Source organism: Lissotriton vulgaris, chromosome 2_1 (assembly GCF_964263255.1).
Source record: "Lissotriton vulgaris chromosome 2_1, aLisVul1.2, whole genome shotgun sequence".
Classification (NCBI taxonomy): domain Eukaryota; kingdom Metazoa; phylum Chordata; class Amphibia; order Caudata; family Salamandridae; genus Lissotriton; species Lissotriton vulgaris.
Genome location: NC_141687.1, coordinates 1,819,561,179 through 1,819,581,168, shown reverse-complemented (window position 1 = coordinate 1,819,581,168; position 19,990 = coordinate 1,819,561,179). Strand labels below are relative to the sequence as shown.

The following is a 19,990-nucleotide window of genomic DNA, read 5'->3' as shown; positions in this document are numbered from 1 at the left end:
ACTGTTGTCACCTGCACGGTCATTGTCAACTTCTTATCCAACTTAATACCCAGGCTCTTCAAAACAGATGTCAGGGTAACAACTAACTCCTGGGACCAAAAACCATCTATCCAAGTATTACCATTGGTGGTGATTGCCAAGATCTCTTTCTTATCTGGGTTTACTTTGAGCAAGCTAACCGTTCAACTGCGTTTGCTTAGTGTCATCAATCCGCAGGATCAGCTGGGTGTCATCTGCATAGTTAAACATTTGGCAGTTAGCTGTGCTAATGCCGCCACCAAAGGCTGAAGATAGATATTAAATAAAAGTGGGGACAGAGCAGATCCCTGAAGAACCCCAAACTGGAGTACACTTTCTCTACACACATAGCCACCCAGCTGTACCTTCTATGACCGGTTCTTCAGGAAGGAGGTGATCCACCGAAAGGCGGAACCTGTGATCCCCTACACCCGCAATCGATCCATCAACACTTGATGGTCAACCGTGTAGAATGCGGCTCTAAGATCCAATAGGATCAGTCCGAAGGGCTTGTTCTTATCAGCCGTCAGCCTGAGCTCATCCAGACGCCGAAGCAGAGGAATAGCGGTTGTAACCAATATCTACATACCGATAAGAGACTTGGGTAAATGCAAAGGAGGCGCAAACGTTTTTTGATAAAGCGAACAGAGTCTACATGTACTATGAGGTACCGAAACCACCCGTTTTGGCAGAATATTAGGAGCATGACCTATAGTGTAATTGCATAAGCCTTCATTTAAAATAGCATCTATAGTTTTCAGCTGTTGATTTGGTTCTGCAGCCGCTTGTAGGAGTTAATCTACAATCAATTGTGGCTTCTTTTCCAGATTTTTTAATATGTGCTAGCAATGAAAAACATTTCAATTGGTTATTGTGTGCTAATTTTAAGATTGCCATTGACAGAAACCATAGCGGTCGGGTTGACATATAATTGTTGTATTGCCATGTTAAAGCTTGGGGGAATTCCAACTCTTTTTAAAACTGCCCAAAGGAATTTCCAGGAGACCCTATCAAATGCCTTTTCCGCATCTAAGAGTATGAGGGCCATAGGGTCTCCTGAAATTCGTGACTGATCAAAAAGTGTGATAACTCTATGGACGTGATCAATAGTAGATCTTCCTGGGACAAAGCCATGTTGGTAATTGGCTATAACTAAATGAATAATTGGGGCCAGGCGATTTGCAAGTAGTTTGGAGTAAATTTTAGAATCCGCATTAATCAAGGTAATTGGTCTATATGAGCCTAATTGATCAGGTGGTTTGTTTTTTTTTGGAAATATTATAATTTTTGCACTGGACCAAGATTTAGGAGGGGTTCCCCCTCTGAAAATATAACCAAATAGAGTCACCATTATATGTTGAAGTTCGGTTAGGAAAGTTAAAAAAAATTCCGACGGAAGACTATCTAAGCCTGTCGCCTTTCCCTTTGGTAGATTCTTGATTATTAGTTGAATTTCCTCTAAGTTCGGATCATCCATTAATACCGATTGGTCTGTTTCACCAAAACTTGAGGTGTTTAGTAAGTTAAGATACTCATTTATCATATTTTCTATATTGTTATCCTCCCTTCCCTCAGTATATAATGAGCTATAAAACTGGAAAAAGGCTTCCTTAATGTCTTCGGGATCAGTAACTATACCTTTTATTGGATCAGATATCTCCTGAATAGTATTGGTCGTCTCTAATTGACGCAAACGGACCGCTAGTTGGTGACCAACAAGTTCATTTACCTCGTATACCATCTCTCGATTAGCAGTAGCTCTTTTTACCGCTTTAGCTGTAATATCATCAATAATTACTGCTCTAGCTATTGCTACTTGAGTTTGGTTTCTTTCGATTATTTCTGTCCCAGCATGCGCTTTGATGGCCTCAATTAGACCCTCTTCCGCCTGTCGAAGTTCTTCTTGTTGAGTCTGAGATTTAATGTGAGATAAACGGTTTGATCTTACAGAGTATTGTAAGGTTTCCCCCCGAATCCCCGCCTTTAATGCATCCCAGACCACATCTATTCCAGTGCTACCCAGATTCTCCTGTATAAAATTTGGGATCCACTCTCGCATATGTGAGCAATAGTTAGGGTCATGTAACAGGGTTTTTTCAAAGGTCCATGATCTTATTCTTTTTTCAATGGCGCCTATATTCACCATACACATTAAAGGATTATGATCGGAGAGTATTTTGGTTAGTTTATTAATTTTACTTATATTTTTTAAAGAGTTAGAAAAGAAAAAAAAATCAATTCTGGCATACGTATGATGTGGATATGAGTAGAATGTATACCCAGTATCGTGAGGAAGTTGTGTGGTGGATTGCCATCCGTCTACCAGTCCATGCATGCAGCAAAGATCTTTTACTGCCCTAAAGACCTTTGGTTTGCGGCCCTTATATACCCAGTGGTCCTTAGATGACCAATCATGGGGCAAATTTAAATTAAAGTCACCACACAGAATAACGGGTAATGGCCAGTGTGCTAGTTCATTAGAGATTTCGTTAATGCTTGAGGGGTCATCTTCATTGCTACCATAAAGAGTGCAGATCGTCGTTTTCCTCCCTTCAGTATCTTGTCGCATTGTGATTGCCCATCGCCCATTTTTGTCAACTTTGCTTTTCGGGAATGTGTGTCCCTGACCCTTGAACAAGATAGCAACCCCCTTAGTCCTAACACCTTGAGTGGTAGCGCATACAAGCCTAAATCCGAGTGATTTTAAAAGGTGGGTTTGAGCAGCCTCAATATGGGTTTCTTGTAGGCATATTATGTTTGCCCCAACTGATTGGAGCCAGATGGCTACATTTTGACGTTTATTTATGTCGTTCAAGCCACAAATGTTAACAGATAAAATTTTTAATGAAGACATCGTAAAGTCTTAGGTATAATTTTCAAGGTTTGTTCAATCATTGTAGCCAGCCGAGAACTTATCTTCTGTAAGAAGCATTTTGCCATGTGGTATCCTTTTTTTAACCCCACCAAAGTAATTAATATTAGCCAGACTGCCCCTTCTGCCCCTCCCCTTTGAGCCCCATCCCTCCGCAATCCCACCCTGTCAAAAGAATAGCCCTCCCCCCCCCTCCCACTCATAGAGGCGTCCTGGATCCGAGGGGATCCAGGTGTGGGCATCTGGGTGGTCAGATCGCCGACGACCACTCTCACAGCCTCCTATCCTGCCTGTTTGAAAAGAACAAGAATCAAAAAATAACTATCGAGAGCTATATTTCCATACCTATAAGAAGGCATAAGTACACACCTGCAGTAACTAGATTGAGCCCAAAACTAGTGTATGTAACAAAAAATATGCTATCACACATGTTAAGAGGGCATAGGCAGGTGTGCTATAAAACAAATAGCCGAGTAGCGACCATAGGTATATATTCAGTTAGTAGTATATAGTCTTTATCAGTTTGTCTTCCTGGCAACATCTGTTAGTTCTTGCAGGTAGCTTTCTGCTTGGATTTCACTGTAGAAGATACGCGTTGTTCCTCTAAAGATTACTTTCAGACGACAAGGGTTCTGCAGGTACACTGTCGCACCAATTTTTTCAAAGGGGGTATAAAGTTGTCGCATTCTCCACCTTCGTTCCACAGTGAGATGTGCAAAGTCTGGTCTGACAAAGAATAAAGATCCGTTATACTCCCGTTTGCTGGTAGGCCGTGCCAGGTCATAGATGGCCTCACGAAGCAGAAAGTTCCCAAAATAAACCAGGATAGCTCTTGGGTATTTAGGAGATTTCTCGGTGTATTTCCTTTGCATAAGGGGAAAGCGATGTGCTCGCTGAATTTCCTTGTCCATATCCCATTTTGTTAGTTCCGGGAAGGATTTTTTCAGGAGATTACTTATGTATCCTCTGACGTCATTATTCTCCACAGATTCTGGGATACCCAGAAAGCGGAGATTGTTTCTTCTTGATCGGTTCTCCTGATCCTCGACTTTAAACCTTAAGTCTCTAATGATTTCGTCTTGGGTTTTATCCTGTTTTTGTAGAAGAGCTACATCTTTCTCTAAATATTCCGTACGAGTTTCTAGCGAGGACATCCTTTCTGAAATCTCGATGCAGGTATTGCCAACTTTTTTGACCGCTCCCTCTAATTTCTGAATAGCAAGATGATTGCGTTGACTGTCCTTTTTTATGTCTTTATGAAGAGCTGATATGGTGGTTAAAATATCTCTCAGGGATGGTTCTGCCGTTGTACCTTTTCTAGTAATATCTCCATGGATTATATTAGTGTCAGTCTCATTTGAGTCTTCCCCCATGTGTTGATCTGCAGCTTCCTCTTCTGAATTTGAGTGGTCGAAGTTTTTTTCCTTCCCATTAGTTTTAATATTTTGTCCATAACTACTACCGGGATCTGAGCTTTCCACAGCAGTCAGTTTTTTAAGCCGTCTATTCCTTGATCTTCTTTTCACATTTTTTTTCCCCTTTGGAGTGATGCTTAAGTCACATTCTTGAGATTTCCTGGGTTCCTCGCAGTCAGAGTCATCATGGGGTGATAGAAGGTTATCGTCGTTCATCACATCACTTAACCCACTTGAAGTTGAGACACCAGTCTCGTAGATATCTGCATCTGATTCCTCTGTTGGATTTTCAATGTCAGATTGAAGCAGTTGTTTCTCCCCTTTGTAAGTGTTTTGTACATGGCCTGGAGTTCCAGTTAGGCCAAGATATGAATTACTAGTTTCTAATTTGTTGGCGTAGGTTGCCTTAGCACAGGGGGAGTTAGAGTAAAATTCTCCCATGTTGCAATTGAGGCCCCCAGGGGCCGACGCTTTAATTTGTGATGTGGTTGCCTCAAGCCCGGTGTTCTCTAGTGTGTCACAGACAAGATCTATATCTCTTGTGCCGTTATCCTCAAGCCTATGGGTTTGAATAGAAGTCGGATCTTTGTGAATTTTATCACCTCTTTCCTTGGGTATTGGGCTGAAGATAGTAGAGATACTGGGCTGCTGGGCAATTGCATGCTCGTTCGTTTTAGAGCTACCTTTCAGGTTTTTGATCGTTTGTAATCTTTTGGCCTTTTTTGCCATCAGCTCCACCTCATCATTTGAATCGATATCTTTCTCTTTCTCCTTCTCCTTGCGTTTACTTTTCTCATTATCCCCCGGGACTTTCTTATTCTGGTCATTTTTAGTGTCCCTTTCGTTGGTTTTGTCTTTCTCTTTGCCTTTATTTTTGTCCTTTTCTTTCTCTTTTGCTTTATCTTTTTCCTTATCCGAACCTTTACCCTTTGGTTTATCTTTGTCCTTCACTATTTCTTCATCTCGTGCTTTGTTTTTAGATTCCTTTGCTTTCGCGCCCCGGGTTTCAGGCCCTTTTATTTCAGGTCGTCGATGAGTGTGTGTGTCCATTACATGCATGATTTGCTCCCTTGAAGTTTTGGTTGCATAGTCGTGAAGAGTATCCACTGCATCCTCTGTAGTTTTGACTGATGATGATTGCTTGCAAAGATCCTTCAATCGATCTTTTGAAACATCTGCGCCGGTTAGATTCTGTTTTTCAGGTTCATTCAGCTCATTCAGCTCATTCAGTGACTTGTGAATTTTAGGCTCCCTGGCCTCCCTATGCTCCTTGGGTTCCGTGGATTCAGTATGTGTGTTCATCAGTGGAAGGCCAACTCTTGTCTCGAAGTCTTCCATAGCCTCCAATTCTGGCTTATCAACACGTGAGTCGCCTTGTCCAGAAGATTTATGCGGAGCACTGCACGATCGTATAGTCGTAGTACTGATGATCGTGCTGGTAATTTTCTTACTTAGGCCCTTCTTCTGCTCATTCTGCTGTATACTCAGTTGGGTGGATGTTTTATGCCCACGAGGTTTGCCAGTTGAGCGGGTAGTATCAGCTATACAGGTTAGATTACCTGCCCAACTTTTGTTCAAAAAAATAAAAACCTGAAGTTTTATTGTAGGTGTTTTCATTAGTGCTACATCTGTGTATCCAGTGATAGGGGGACTGTTCACTCCAGTTCACTCCTGTATACACTCCTATATACACTCTTGTAGATAGCTAGTCTTCTGGATATATCACCCTCAGCAGTTGAAGCATTGGCAAGAGTTGGCAAGAGTTATCAGTTATCAGTTATCAGCGTAGTTATCAGCGCAATACAGAATAAGCCCAGAGTAAGCGTCTCACAAAAAAGCGTAAGTAAGTAAGTAAGTAAGTAAACGTAAATAAACCATAGAGGTCACCTACATGCACTGTAGCAAGCACAGAGTAAGCAGTCACGCAGCCCAAGGAGCTCAAAATAAACTTAAGGACACTGTAAGTAGCCAGAGAGGTCTTGCTGTGCGCTGTTCACTGTCTCTCTGTCTCTCTGTCTTGCGTTCTCTCACATATAGTACCACAAAAGAGTCACAAAAGAGTCTCCAAAGAATAGCCAAAAGTATCACACAAGTTCAGTTATTGACTCTGTTCGAGTGACTACATCCGACCGCCGTAGGTTTGGGCTCACTTAAGTTAGTCTAAGTTGTTAAATTTTTTTTTTTTTTTTTTTTTTTTTAAGACCGTTATTAATTGTTATTGTTATTGATTGTTATGGACTGTATTGGCTGTATGTTCTTTTCCTTTTTCTTGACTCTGTCACAGACTCCTAAAGGATGCAGCTCCGCCGAGGCAGCACTAGGCTCTGGGGTCTGAGCACACTATGGAGAATCCCCAAGACCTCAACAGCACGAGAAACACGAGAGAGCTGAATGAAGCAAAACAAACGTGGGACAAACGTGGGTCTGATGCGGACCGCTAGCAAGATTATTATTTCCTCCTCCTCACCTCAACAGTTTCGTGCTCGGTAGTTTGGATATCAAAGCTCAGCACAGCAAACCCTCAACATCAGTGTCAGCGACTGTATCAACATTGGTACATTGGTAAATCACCCAGTACACGGCAAGGCGATTCCATCGCCGAACACCGCCTCCATCCCGAAGTTGCTGAGCCTGGTCTACGGAAAGCTCCGAAGGCTCTGAGGCATCCCAGGGCTCTGAAGAGGTTCAGACTGTTTTCTCTGGAGACTCAGAGGCCGGCAGACAGCCCTGTGAAGGATGTCGGATACACATGCAGTCAGCAGCTGTCGGCAAAATCGGATAGAGTATCAGGAGACTATCAGCAAACTTCGATCACGATTTGCGAGCTTCACCACTGCCGTCGGAATCAATCCTGTTTTATAAACGCTTTCACTGCTGCCGCTGTCACTTCTCGCAGATACGGGCGGTTCATAAGCTGCTTTCTCTCTCCGGCTTCCTACCAGGGTTGATGGTTGATGGCGACACCCCCAGAGATGAAGACAGCGGTAAGAAGTAGGAGATAAAGAACCTTGGGTAATCTTGGATATTTCTCCCGGCAACTGCTGCTCCTACTGCAAGTTGTATTAGGCTTCTAGGCATTCTCATAGCTCCCGAAATCCATAGTGTAGGCAGGCTCTCCGAGAGAGTGAGAGTGACACAGCGGCTGCTCACTCACTCAAACGCCATCTTGCCTCTCGTGTGTGCTAATTTTAAAGCCATTGTACTGTAGGTTTTGTTTCCATAAGCTGTCGACCTGAAGGTCTCTTAGGACAAAAGTCAACGCTGACATGCATGCAAATCTTTGCACCCATCTGCATCTCCTTTTAAATGTACACTTTTAATATGCCTGCATTCGCATGACAAATTCATACTTAATCAATAAGGCCGTCTGGTCTATCCGTTGATCAATAAGCCCAAATTCAAGCCTCATATGGACTTGTGATGCATTATTGGGGAGATTAAATAATAGGCAAAACATTGAAAAAGTATCCTAATTTTTCAGGAAATGCTAAGGAGCCAAAGGATAATGCTGGGATTAATTTTGCCTTAAAAACCCTTAACAGCGGAATTAGTGAGGTGTTCGATAACTTTCGAAAAAGCACCTGGAAAGCATGGATTAGTGCGGCCAGGTTATGTTTTAATGCATTCAACTGCAAAAGATGCTATACACAGTCCTCCTGCCATGTATTTGTAGCTATGGCTGCTTTAAACTTCTGTGCAGGTACGAAGGGGGTGGGGGGCTTTCCCATGGCACAGCCTAAGTAATGGAGCCCCAATGAAGTGGGGGGTGGGTTTTGGGGAAGCACAACCACCCCCTACGAAATTGTATACAGAAAGCCGGAACCATCCGGGAGGGCCCATTTGTACCTGGCAGACGAAATACTACTTGCTTCAGACTATCGCAATTAACGCCTTAACCGCGGTGGTTTTTCCGCCGCGGTGCGGGCGTTCTATTGAGTGGGCGGGGCTTCGTTGGCCGACGGTAGCACCTGCTAGGTAGTGCTCCCGTTGGCCGACGGGAGCACGGAACGGGTTAAAAGCATCCCTCTAGATGCATTTGAAGAGCCCACAAGAAAACTTATCCGCAAACGCCCAACACTTCAGCTGGCAAATTGAAGTATTTAGTGACTTTGCTTGTGTGTCTGGCCTACGGGTCACACTCTCAGTCATCCTGTGACTGTGCAGAGGGTCTGGGCCTTCGCAACCATCTATAAGACTACTCTCTTCAGAGACCTGCCGGGACAAACTAAGGATCCAGTCACATGCTACAGACTGAGGAAAGGTTTCTCCTTCTCGCACTATTTGGCCCCAGAACTCACTCCTGTCCGACATGTGGGGGGGAGGCGGGCACCTCCTGCCCACGTAGGGCCTGTAGGCATTAGTGCAAGCAGGGCGGTAAAGTGTTTTCTTCCCCCTTCATGCAGCACTGGAGGTAGCCATGTTGGCCGCAAAACAGCAGAGAGCACGGGCGCCCTCAAGCCCATCCAACCCGTACTGGCTTGGGGTGACCTGTCCTCACAGCCTGGGTAAAATGGCGATATCCTCCTGTCCTCTGCTGACTGCCGCCTGCCAACGACTAGCCTTGGTGCCAGAACATTTGGAAACGCTCGGGACCTGCAGAGGCAACGCCCAGAGGTCAGTAGACTGACAACTACCTGAAGTCATCATCTCATCTGCAGCAGGTCATTGTACTAAAATCCCCTTGCAGTCTTATTGCTGGTCATCTATGCAGCAGCACAGATCACCCAACCTGTGCATGGTTATGCGTTAGCCTGGGAGATGCACCCATAAGCTTCATAAGATTATGAGGAAATGGTGGAACCACTATAAATTGACTTCCTGATGTAATGCAACGAGTAGCATTGTGTTTTTGGATGAATTCATGGTATTGTGATTGCACTGTGTATTTGCCTGTCTTTGGTTATCTAAACCAATTAAATTCAGTAATACTTTGAGGTGAAGTAGGTGTAGGACCTTCTGAACCAGTTCCTTTGGTGATAGACTTCTTTACAGACCCTCCAGGATATCGCGATTTCGCGATTTGCCGCGAAATCGGTACTTTTTAAAAAATGCCGCGATTTTTACAAAAATGCCCGCGAAATCGGCATTTTTTGTAGAAATCGCGGCATTTTTCGCTATATCCTGGGGGGTCTGCTTTATGTGGCTATCGCCTGTGAATTGGGCTAGCAGCCAAGATACTCAGCAGCATTGGAGAGGCACAGCGGGGTGGCAACCCTCACACCTCCAGCCCTTGATGACCTGTTAAGAGGTGCTTCGAAGGTGACTGAGAGGAGGGGGGGGGGCAGCCCTGACACCTCCAGCCCTTGCTGACCTGTTAAGAGGCGCTGCGAAGGTGACTGAGAGGGAGGGGCTGCAGGCTCAGGAGCAGCGACATCTATTCACATGCAAACAGCCCTGAATGCATCATGTCTCTGCTATTTGGAGGGGGCTCGCACATCCCATTTCTACCCAGGGCCCCAAACATCCGAGACTCGGCCAGATTACACCCCTGATTACACCGAGGCAGCACGTGGTTCTCTTCACAGAGCGTAATTACTGTCACTAAATTGTAAGCAAACCTCGGTTCTTCAACATGCAGTTTATAATGTAAGAAAATAAAGAAATGGCACAATCGCACCCACACTGATTAACAAAGTATGGTGGACAATCAGTTCAATCAGTTCTCTTAGAGTATCTCCTGTAAGTACTGTACATCACAGTGGGGGATGGCATTTTGGACAGAGAGCCTGCCTTCTCGTTGTCTTGTGCAGGAGGGGGCGAGGAGCCCAAGATGATACTAGAATACTGCATGCCCACCCTGGTGGATCCTGTTCCCTCTCCTGTGATGGCTCCTGCCCTCCCCTCAGTAATGGCTCCTGTCCCCCCATGTGGTGGCTCCAGTCCATCCCCTGCCTGTGATGGCTCCTGTCCCCCCATGTTGTGGCTCCAGTCCACCTACACCTGTGATGGCTCTTGTCCCCCCCTGTGGTGGATCCTGTCTCCGCCCTGGGTGGCTTCTGTCCCAGTCCTGGAACGGCCCCTGCAGCGAGGGTGAAGTTCTTGATGGGCCTCTTCTCAAAAGGGCTCAGCTCAAGATTAATATGGAAAGGTCGGTGAGTAAGTAAGTGAAGGGATGGGTGAATGGCTGGATGAATTAGTGAAAGGGTGAATGGATGAATGAAAGATTGAATAAATGGATAATGAGAGAGGATGTATGGATTGATGTAAGGGGATGGATGGAGAGAAAATGTAAATAGCTGGATGTATGGGTGGAAGGGTAGCTGGATGATGGATGAGGGGAAAGATGGATGAGGGGAAGGATGATGGATGAGGAGAAGGATGGATGGATGGAGGGGAAGGATGGATGAGGGGAAGGATGGATGGATGATGAGTGGATGGATGGTTGATGAGGGGGTGGGTGAAAGGATGGATGATGAGGGGAAGGGTGGATTGATGGATGAAGAGGGGAAGGGTGGATGGATGGATGATGAGGGGGTGGGTGAAAGGATGGATGGATGGATGGATGGATGGATGGATGGGTCGATGAATGATGAGGGGAAGGATGGATGGATGATGAGGGGAAGGATGGATGGATGATGAGGGGAAGGATGGATGGATGAAGAGTGGGTGGGTAGAAGGATGGATGGATGATGAGGGAAAAGGATGGATGGATGATGAGGGGAAAGGATGGATGGATGATTAGGGAAAAGGATGGATGGGTGATAAGGGGAAGGATGGATGATGAGGGGAAGGACAGATGGATGGATGGATGATGGGTGGGTGAAAGGATGGAAGGAAGGATGGCTAAGTGAAAGGGTCGATGGAGAGAGAAAGGGAGGATGGATGGATGACTAAAATAGTGGATGGGTGGAAGGATTAGTAAGTGAAATGATGGCTGGATTGGTGAAAGGGTAAATGGCTGAATGGATGGATGAGTGAATGGATGGATGGGATGGGATGAGGAGTGGATGGATAAGTGTACAGATGGATAGGGTAAAAGGGTGGATGGATAATGGAGATGAGTGAAAGGATGGATGAGGGGATGGATGAAGGGATGGATGAGTGAAATGATAGATGGAAGGATACATGATGGATAGGTTTGCAAACGGTTGAATATGTTTGGAAATGGCTGGGCTTACTTATATACTATTGCGCGATCTCTGATGTGTTAAAACGTACCTATTGTCCTGAAGTTTTGTCCTGAATTTTGACCTCCTGTCCTGAATTTGTGTCCTGAATTTTGACCCTTTGTCCTGAATTTGTACACTCACCGTCCTGAATTTGCACCAATGCCAGTTGGTCACCCTATTCGCAGGCTTGGAGACGGAGCGCCGTGCAGAGATGTCTGTCCCTCAAGATAAACAGACAGAACCACTCAGCCGAGAGAGCTGAGGCGCACACGGGACGGGGTATCTGCAGAGGCGCGCTGGACAAGGGATGAAGTCAGAGGGTTGAGCTCACCTATTGCAGACCATTTCCCCCTGGGAGTGAGCCATGGGAAAAATCCTAGAGGCGAGAAATTTAACACGGGTGTCAAGTGGCCCCATGTCATGGGTGTCAACTTCAACCAATCCCCGCTTTTAAATCGGAGACGATTTGCAGGCTGACATTTTGCAACAAAACTACAAGTACCAACATGCAGTTCGCTACTGTTTAACAAGTGACCACTTGGCGGTTTTGACTGCTCTTTCTCTAGTGTTTAGATCTGTTGAACGGGCATCCGGTGGGATATCAGGTCGTGTTCAAAATACACTGTAAAGGGGCGATAGGTATAGCCATCATTAGTGCAGCAGGTACAGTGGCACCAAGCTCTAAGGCTATTGCAAGACACAAACTGACCTGCAATGGTACGCCTCTTCTGGCGCAGGGCTTTGCAACGTGACGCATCTGGGAGATGCGTCACGTTGTAAATACCCCGCACCATGGTGCATCTTTTGCGCCGCCGCTGCGTCACAACAGTGACGCAACGGCGGCGTAAAAGCAGCGCAAGGGGCTTGTAAATCTGCCCCAAAGTGTCTACATTGTAAAGAAACCAAATATACATAGCTTCATGTTGTTAAATAACAAAAAACTAAGATATCTGTGTTTGTTGTAGGAAAAATGGCCACATAAAATGCCGCAAAATTGCCGCTAAATTTCCATATTTGTGCCGCTAAATTTCCATATTTGTGCCGCTAAATTTCCATTTTTGTGCCGCTAAATTTGCTAATCCATGCCGCTATATCCTGGGGGGTCTGCCTTTATTTGCAATCCCACTTCTCAGGAAGTGACATTTAGAAGCAACAGCAGCACATTTCATTAAACACAAGTGGTTTATAGTATTGGCCAACAAAACAGCCTTGTGGTGCATCTGCATTTAAAATCTTCTTTACAAGCGTCCAAAAACACATTTGAAGGTGTCTGACAGCTTTCCATTTTTATAATTCAAAAGCTGTCAAAGTCCACTATTCCAATTACGTTGCCACCTCTGAACAAAACATATATTCGGGGGTCTTTCACCCAGGTGCACACTAGAGCACTAGCAAAATGTTTGTTTCCAGATGAAATCTAGTCGCTGTAGGTCTTTGCGTTCGATCCATAGAGTAGACCAGATCCTGTGTAGCCGTACCATATTCTGGAACCAGATCCTGAATTTTATGACTACAGCTCTTCCTGCTTAGTATTGGTTGTTTTTCATAACCACGTTTGCTGTGCCCGCTCTTAGATGAAAAGAGCATGTTGCTATTCTCAAAGAAATACCAAGAACAGCCTCAAAGAGTAGGGACCTTAAGCAGAGTTCTGCAGTGACACTACAATGGAAAGGGCGTTCCAATGTGCTTGTAAGATCGGGAGATCTTTAAGTGGTTTATTTGTAAGTGAGAGTGGACCTTCTCCAATCACTTCATGCTCTCAAACCCTGTTTGAAGATTCTTGGCTTTCTAAGTTTTACTTTGTTATGTCACAGTTTCTATTTTGGATTTGATCCATAGCTAAGTGCATTTGATAGGACATTGGCTTTAGCTTTAATTTATATTGTGTATAATTGAATTTTTTTTTTTTTAATGAACTGTCCCATGCAAAGATCTCTACCCCTCTTTCTACATGTCTCTCCTCTTGCCCAGCAGCCTCACCCTTCTTTTGTCATTCTCAAGTGCATTTATTTTTAGCTATTTCCCTTCCTGTTTCCCACAAACGTTCATCTTTTCACAGCTCACACTGTCACTTATTATTTTGCAGGACTTGAATCTCTCCGTGACAGCGCCCACTCCACCCCGGTGCGTTCATCCTCTCACAACGACACCTTTGGGAGCCACGCTCGACATTTCACAGCAGAGCGTAGCAGTGGAGCCACTGTGATATCAGACGAGGCCTACAACCCTTCAGAAAGTGTGCTGCCAACACCAGTGGCCGAGAAGAACCTGGAGCTGCTGCTGGGCCGTCAAGTCAATGGTGCCCCCTGCAGCATTGAGGAAGAGCGGGAGTCGGAACCAGGCACCCCTGTACCTGTGTCTGAGGAGGCTGGCGGTCTAGTGCCCTGCGCTCTGACAGCCAGCGGCGAGGCGGAGTCACCGAATACAGTGGCACTCAGCGTCCTGCGCCTGCTCCCTGTAGCGCTTGGCATCCTCTTCGCTTTGCTCCTGCTCCTCATCATCCTCACTGAGTCTGACCTGGACATTGCTTTCCTGCGTGACATCCGGCAGACACCAGAGTTTGAGCAGTTCCACTACCAGTACTTCTGCCCCCTGCGGAGATGGTGTGCATGCAGGGTGCGGACCCTGCTCAGCCTCCTGCTGGACTCCTGAATGTGGCTCAATGCTTTGGGAGGACAACTTCACGATTGTGTGACACACGCACTGTGACCCCGTGCAATGTGGGAGAACCACCGATGGGCCAAAAGAGATGGACGGCGAGATGATTTTGCCTCCACAGACCGACATCCGTCCACTGCTTGTGGAGTCCACCTGCCCTGTGTGTGGGGTTGGTGGCATCTCCGTGTGCCTCGGTGGTACCCTGATGAGGCTTCTTAGTGTCTCTTGAAGAAGATTGTTAATTTTCGCTTAGGAATAATGTATTTCTTTAGACCAGGAAAGGGGAGGGGGTTATAGAATAGATGTTTGCCATTAGCAGCTTCTCCTTCCTGCTGCTCGCTTGTACTAGATGTGGCCTTTAGCATTAGGGCGTTGTATTCTGCGCTCCCCTCCCCTGCCCTCCGACCACACCAGCACTTACCACACCCAGCAGGAAAAGTCTGGGGGTGGGTAACTAGAAGGGGATTGTGTGATGGAGAGAGTGTAAGTATGGATGGGATCAAGATTGTGGGTGTCCCTAAACATTCGAATTGTATGTATGTATGTGCGCGCCAGAGTATCCGCATTAGAAACAGTAGGGTCATATGATCCACAAGAATTCATGGAACCCCGTGTGACATCATTCATTCTGGCCTGTAACTGCCCACATGCTCCTGCTGAGTATGTGGTTCCAGCAAATCCTAGTAAACCGTGCCCATTTTCCTTTCTGATCTCATTACCTCTAGAACTACTGTAAGCAAAGTATTGCTCTTGAATCAGGAAATCATTGTGCTGTCATTAAGAGTTCTACATTTTTACATCCTCCATCGTCAGGCTAGAATCCTCAAAAAATGCTTTGTAATGTGTACTATTTTTAATCTGTTATGATGGAGCAAATGTGCGTTTACAACCCCTTGATAGTATATGTATAGAAAAAAACTAGGGCCTAACTGCAGTTGGAGTCATGCAGAGGAACCATGAATCTATCATAGCAAAGGAGGAAAGGCCATGGTGGCTCCGTTTAGGAGTGCAAAGCAGGAAATGCATTATTATCCTTCAATAACGTCTGCAATGTGGAGGCCTGCAGTGCACCCTGGGCATAGAACACTAAGCGCTATCCATCCTTAGGAGCTACGGATTATAGTGAGGTCTTCATACAAACTATAGTGTCCATCAAGGGATCAGATCCGGAGGAGATACTAATGCCTCACTTCACACCCAAGTGGCATCTTTGCAAACATAAGTCATGGTGACAGTGTGAAAAATGTTGCTGTGGTACCCATTGTATTAAAGCTTTGTCCAAGGCAAAGAAGTTTCCATCTCAAAGCAGGGATATTATCAAGGGACAGTCACTTAACAAGGAACCGTATATTCTTGAAGTGCAGCGTGCTGACTATTAAATACATGGTGGCTTCAGTAATAGAGTGGAATTTCTGGCAAAGCTGCTACCTGTGTATTTAGGGATGAAATATGCAGAACACGGGCAATGTCAACCAGAGAAACATGCAAAAGCCGCAGCCACCTAGAAGGTGAAGAGCAGCATGGGACAGGTTACTCACAACACCCCAGTGAAAATCAAAGACTAACCCTCTAACTGTTCATGTGAATCCAAGCAGAAAGAAATGCCACTGGACCATTTCAAAGTTAAAATTATAACTTCATAATTATGCTTCCACTCATTCAGGGCGGCCAAAGGCTGTGCAATAGCAAATTAATTTCCAAAACCCTAACTGGATTCGCTCTTCTTTGAACATTTTTAAAACCTCAAGAAAAACAGAGAGCTTGATGCGAGCTTCCACACAGAGCTGAACGAGAGTTGTCTACGTTCCAGGGCACAGAGAATCTTGGTTGCTGTAAAGGCGTAAGATGTCCATATGATCCTCTGTTCTACACGATAATGTTGTCCGAGCCTGCAGGAGCGGAACCAGATTCCCAGGAAGCTTAAAGCTATAGCTTCTGCATTTTGCGAGGGGCCCAATTTATAAATAGTTGTAATACTTATCTAAAATTAAAAGGTATTGGGTTCAATCATTGCAACATTTTTTCTGCAAATGAATTCCATGTCAGGCTCTACGACTTTTTATACAGTACAGTAATGGACTAGGAGAGCATTGCTGGAGATCAGTGTAATGGCAGGCACCAGCAGTTGTGGAACAGGGTTGGAAGTAAGAATAGAGGCAAGAGGAGGATGGAACTGATACATGAAGGTCGCTCAGGAAGGAGGCAGAGTGCTAGGCAGAAGCAAGATTTTTGTTTTATTGTGAAATGCATCATTTTCTACCCGGTTTAGAAGGAATTAGTTACTTACCTGTACACTATAGTTCTCCAGTATTATCTTTCATAGATTCACATGCTTGCATCTTCCCCGTCGTCATGGTGGGAGTCTCACGGTAACAGAATGACCAAGCAGTATCATAGAGAAGAAAAACTGCATAGAAAATCCCCATAGGGGCTGTATTATTTGGTAACCAGACCATTTCTTTGTTTTGGTCCAAAAGCCAGCCAATCAGCATTGCTGCCCTGCCCTCACACTCCCCAGCAGCAGCTTCCTGCCTCAGATTTCCGTCCCCGAGTGAGAGACATGGATAAATACCGAGAACAAGATCTGCCTGAGAAACGGGGAGGCGGGCGGGCGCATGTGAATCTATGAAAGATAATACTGGAGAACTATAGTGTACAGGTAAGTAACTAATTCCTTCTCCAGTATTACATCTTTCATAGATTCACATGCTTGTATCAGAGTAGTAAGCAGTGCTCACCATACTTGTAGCGTTTCCAGGACAGAACTCAGAAGGAAGCTCTGCCGCAAAGCAATGATATAACAGTAGCTATGAAAGCATCAGCAATACGATAAATGCATGTATAAGTATAAATCAAAGCACTGTATAGTAAAAACAATATGCCATTAGACCATACCTTACTGGAATAGACGCTTCAGAACAGCCTGTCCCACTGCCGTGTCCTCCTTCCACGCAGTGTCTAGACAGTAGTGTCTTGTAAATGAATGCACACTCTTCCACGTTGCTGCTCTGCAAATGTCTGGCAGTGCCACTCCTGCGAACAAGGCCATCGAGGTTGCCATCTTCCTCGTTGAATGTGCATGCACTTTAGAACATAGCGGCTTCCCCGCTTTTTCGTGACATTTCAGGATAGCTGAGGATATCCATCTAGCAATACTCAGTCTCGACAATGGAAGACCTTTCCTCTGTCCTTCAAATGCAATGAATAATTGCTTGGACTTGCGGAACGTTTTTGTCCGTTCAATGTAGAACTTTAGGCATCTAGAAATGTCTAGAGAGTGTAAGGCTCTTTCTGCTTCCGATGAAGGCTTGCTGAAAAAAGTAGGTAAAATAATGGGTTCGTTGAGGTGAAAAGACGTCACCACCTTGGGAATAAAGGTAGGATTTGTTCTCAATATAACCCTGTCCTGACGAAATTGTAAGAAGGGTTCCTCCACTGAAAAGGCCTGGATTTCGCTAACCCTCCTTGCAGATGTTAAGGCGAGAAGGAGGGCTGTTTTCCATGACAAGAACTGCAAGTCTGTCTTATGTATGGGCTCAAAAGGTGGCCTCATAAGCTGCGATAGGACTGTATTAAGGTGCCACGGCACAGGTGGGCGCTGGATGGGTGGGAAGACTCTAAAAAGTCCCTTGATAAATTCCTTTATTACTCTGGATGACCAGAGAGATGGTTCATTTGGCTTCCGCCGGAATCGTGATATTGCTGCTAAGTGCACTTTGACCGAAGCATGCGACAGACCTGACTTAGATAGTGAAAGCAGGTAAGGCAGGATACCTTCAGGCTGTACCTCAAACGGATGCAAGTTTTGTCTGTTGCACCAGTGGCAGAAACGGGTCCATTTTGCTGTATATGTTTTGTTCGTCGATACAGCTCTAGCTTGTGAGAGAATATGCCTGCATTCTTGCGAAATATCTAGATTTTGAAATTCCCGCTCATGAGGTTCCATGCTGACAATTTTAGAGAGTGCAGGTCCGGATGCAGAATCTGCCCTTCCTTCATGGAGATGAGGTCTTGAAATGTCGGGAGCTGGATCTTGTCGCCCCTCGACAATTGAAGGAGGTCTGAAAACCACGCCTGTCTTGGCCAGGCTGGTGCTATCATTATAATCCGGCACGGTTCCAATCTCATCTTGCGCAGGATGCGCGGTATCAACGGGAACGGAGGGAACGCGTATGCAAACCTCCCTGTCCAGTCCATGAGGAATGCATTTCCCTTGGAGCCCTGTTGACGGTACCTGGACGCAAAATGAGCGCATTTTGAATTGTTTTGAGTCGCGAACAAATCTAATGTGGGAGTGCCCCACCTTTGAAACAAAATGCGAATCTGAGTGTCGTGTAGTTCCCACTCGTGTGTCGCATTGGGAGTGCGGCTCAGGGCGTCCGCCCGAGTGTTGAGGACTCCCTGTATATGCTGAACTTGGATCGAAATTTCGTTGGTTATGAGCCATTTCCAGATCCTTTGCGCCAATGTCGACAGCTGTTTGGATCTCGTCCCGCCCTGTTTCAGCAGGTAAAACATGGTCGTGGTGCTGTCCGTTTGGATAAGAACTGACGATTGGCGTATTCTGGGAAGGAATGCTTGAAGCCCTAGGAACACCGCCTTGAGCTCCAACATGTTTATGTGAAGCTGAGCTTCTCAATCTGATCAAAGGCCCTGAATTTCCAGCTCTTGAAGATGCGCGCCCCATCCTTTCAGCGAAGCGTCCGTCGTCATCACGAAGTCGTGATCTCGAGGAATGAAGCTCAAGCCCTGGTCCAGGTTCTTTAGGATCTTCCACCATGACATGGCCACCTTCATACGGTTCGTGATGGCAATGCGATCCTCGAAGGTTCCACTGGCCTGTACCCACTGTTCGTCCAGCTGTTCCTGCAAAGGTCTCATTCGAAGACGACAGTTTGGTACCAATGGGATGCAGGATGACATCATCCCCAACATGGACTTGTAAATCCTCACGGAAGTGGACTTTTTTGCTTGAAGGGAAGCCGTTAACCCCATGATCTTTCTCATCCGATCTTCGGAAGGATAGGCTTTCCCTGCTCTGGTGCATATCCATGCCCCCAGGAACTGGATGCCTTGGGCCGGAGTCAGTGAGGATTTCTCTAAGTTGGTCCTCAGATCTAATCGCTGAAACAACCGGATGCAGCTCTGCAGAGCGTCTGCTGCGTCCCTGAAAGATGGACCTGTCACCAACCAGTCGTCCAGATATGGGTAAATGTAATGCCCTTGCAGTCTTAAGTGGGCCGCCACCGGGGCCATGCATTTGGTGAATACCCTCGGGGCTGATTTGAGTCCGAATGGCAGGACTTTGAACTGGAAGTGGCGACTCTCCACAACAAACCTTAAATACTTCCTGTGCTTCCGATGAATGGGAATATGGAAGTACGCATCCATGAGATCCAAGGACGCCAAGTAGTCTTTGTCCTTTAACATGAGTAAGATCTCTTGCAACGACAACATTCTAAAGGGTATCTTTTTTATGTATTGATTGAGATCCCTCAGGTCCAATACCTGTCTCCATTTCTGGGTCTGTTTCTTTTTGATGAGGAAGAAATGCGAATAGAAGCCTCTCCCTCTGAGCTGCTGTGGCACTTCCTCTATGGCTCCCTTTTGCAGAAGCGAGAGAACTTCCTTCTGCATTTCCTTGCGATGATGGTTGAGCCTGAGTACTGGGGGGTGGTCCGGTGGTATCTCCACAAATTCCAGCGTGTGGCCCCTGCTTATGACATCCAGAACCCATTTGTCCGATGTTATGGACATCCAGTTGGTGTAGTATTGAGACAGATAGTGGTCGTTGTCCGGGATCTTTTGTGTGGGGAGCGCCTGCCTGAAATCATTGACGTCTATTAGACTGCTGATTTTTCCCCCTGGCGTTAGGTTTACCTCTGGACTGTTGTTGGTAAGAGGAGTTAGAGGATCTG

The 19,990-nt window shown here is 45.7% G+C and overlaps 1 protein-coding gene across 3 annotated transcripts in view; it reads left to right on the top strand.

Moving 5' to 3' along the window:
- Positions 1-16,337, top strand: part of FRMD5 (FERM domain containing 5) — a 550,452-nt gene extending 534,115 nt beyond the window's left edge. For all 3 annotated transcript variants that reach the window (XM_086957901.1, XM_086957902.1, XM_086957903.1), the window contains one exon: positions 13,501-16,337. In XM_086957901.1, the coding sequence (XP_086814027.1) occupies positions 13,501-14,066 (566 nt within the window). In that variant the 3' untranslated portion in view covers positions 14,067-16,337. The remainder of the gene's footprint in view (positions 1-13,500) is intronic.
- The last annotated feature ends 3,653 nt before the right edge of the window (positions 16,338-19,990 follow it).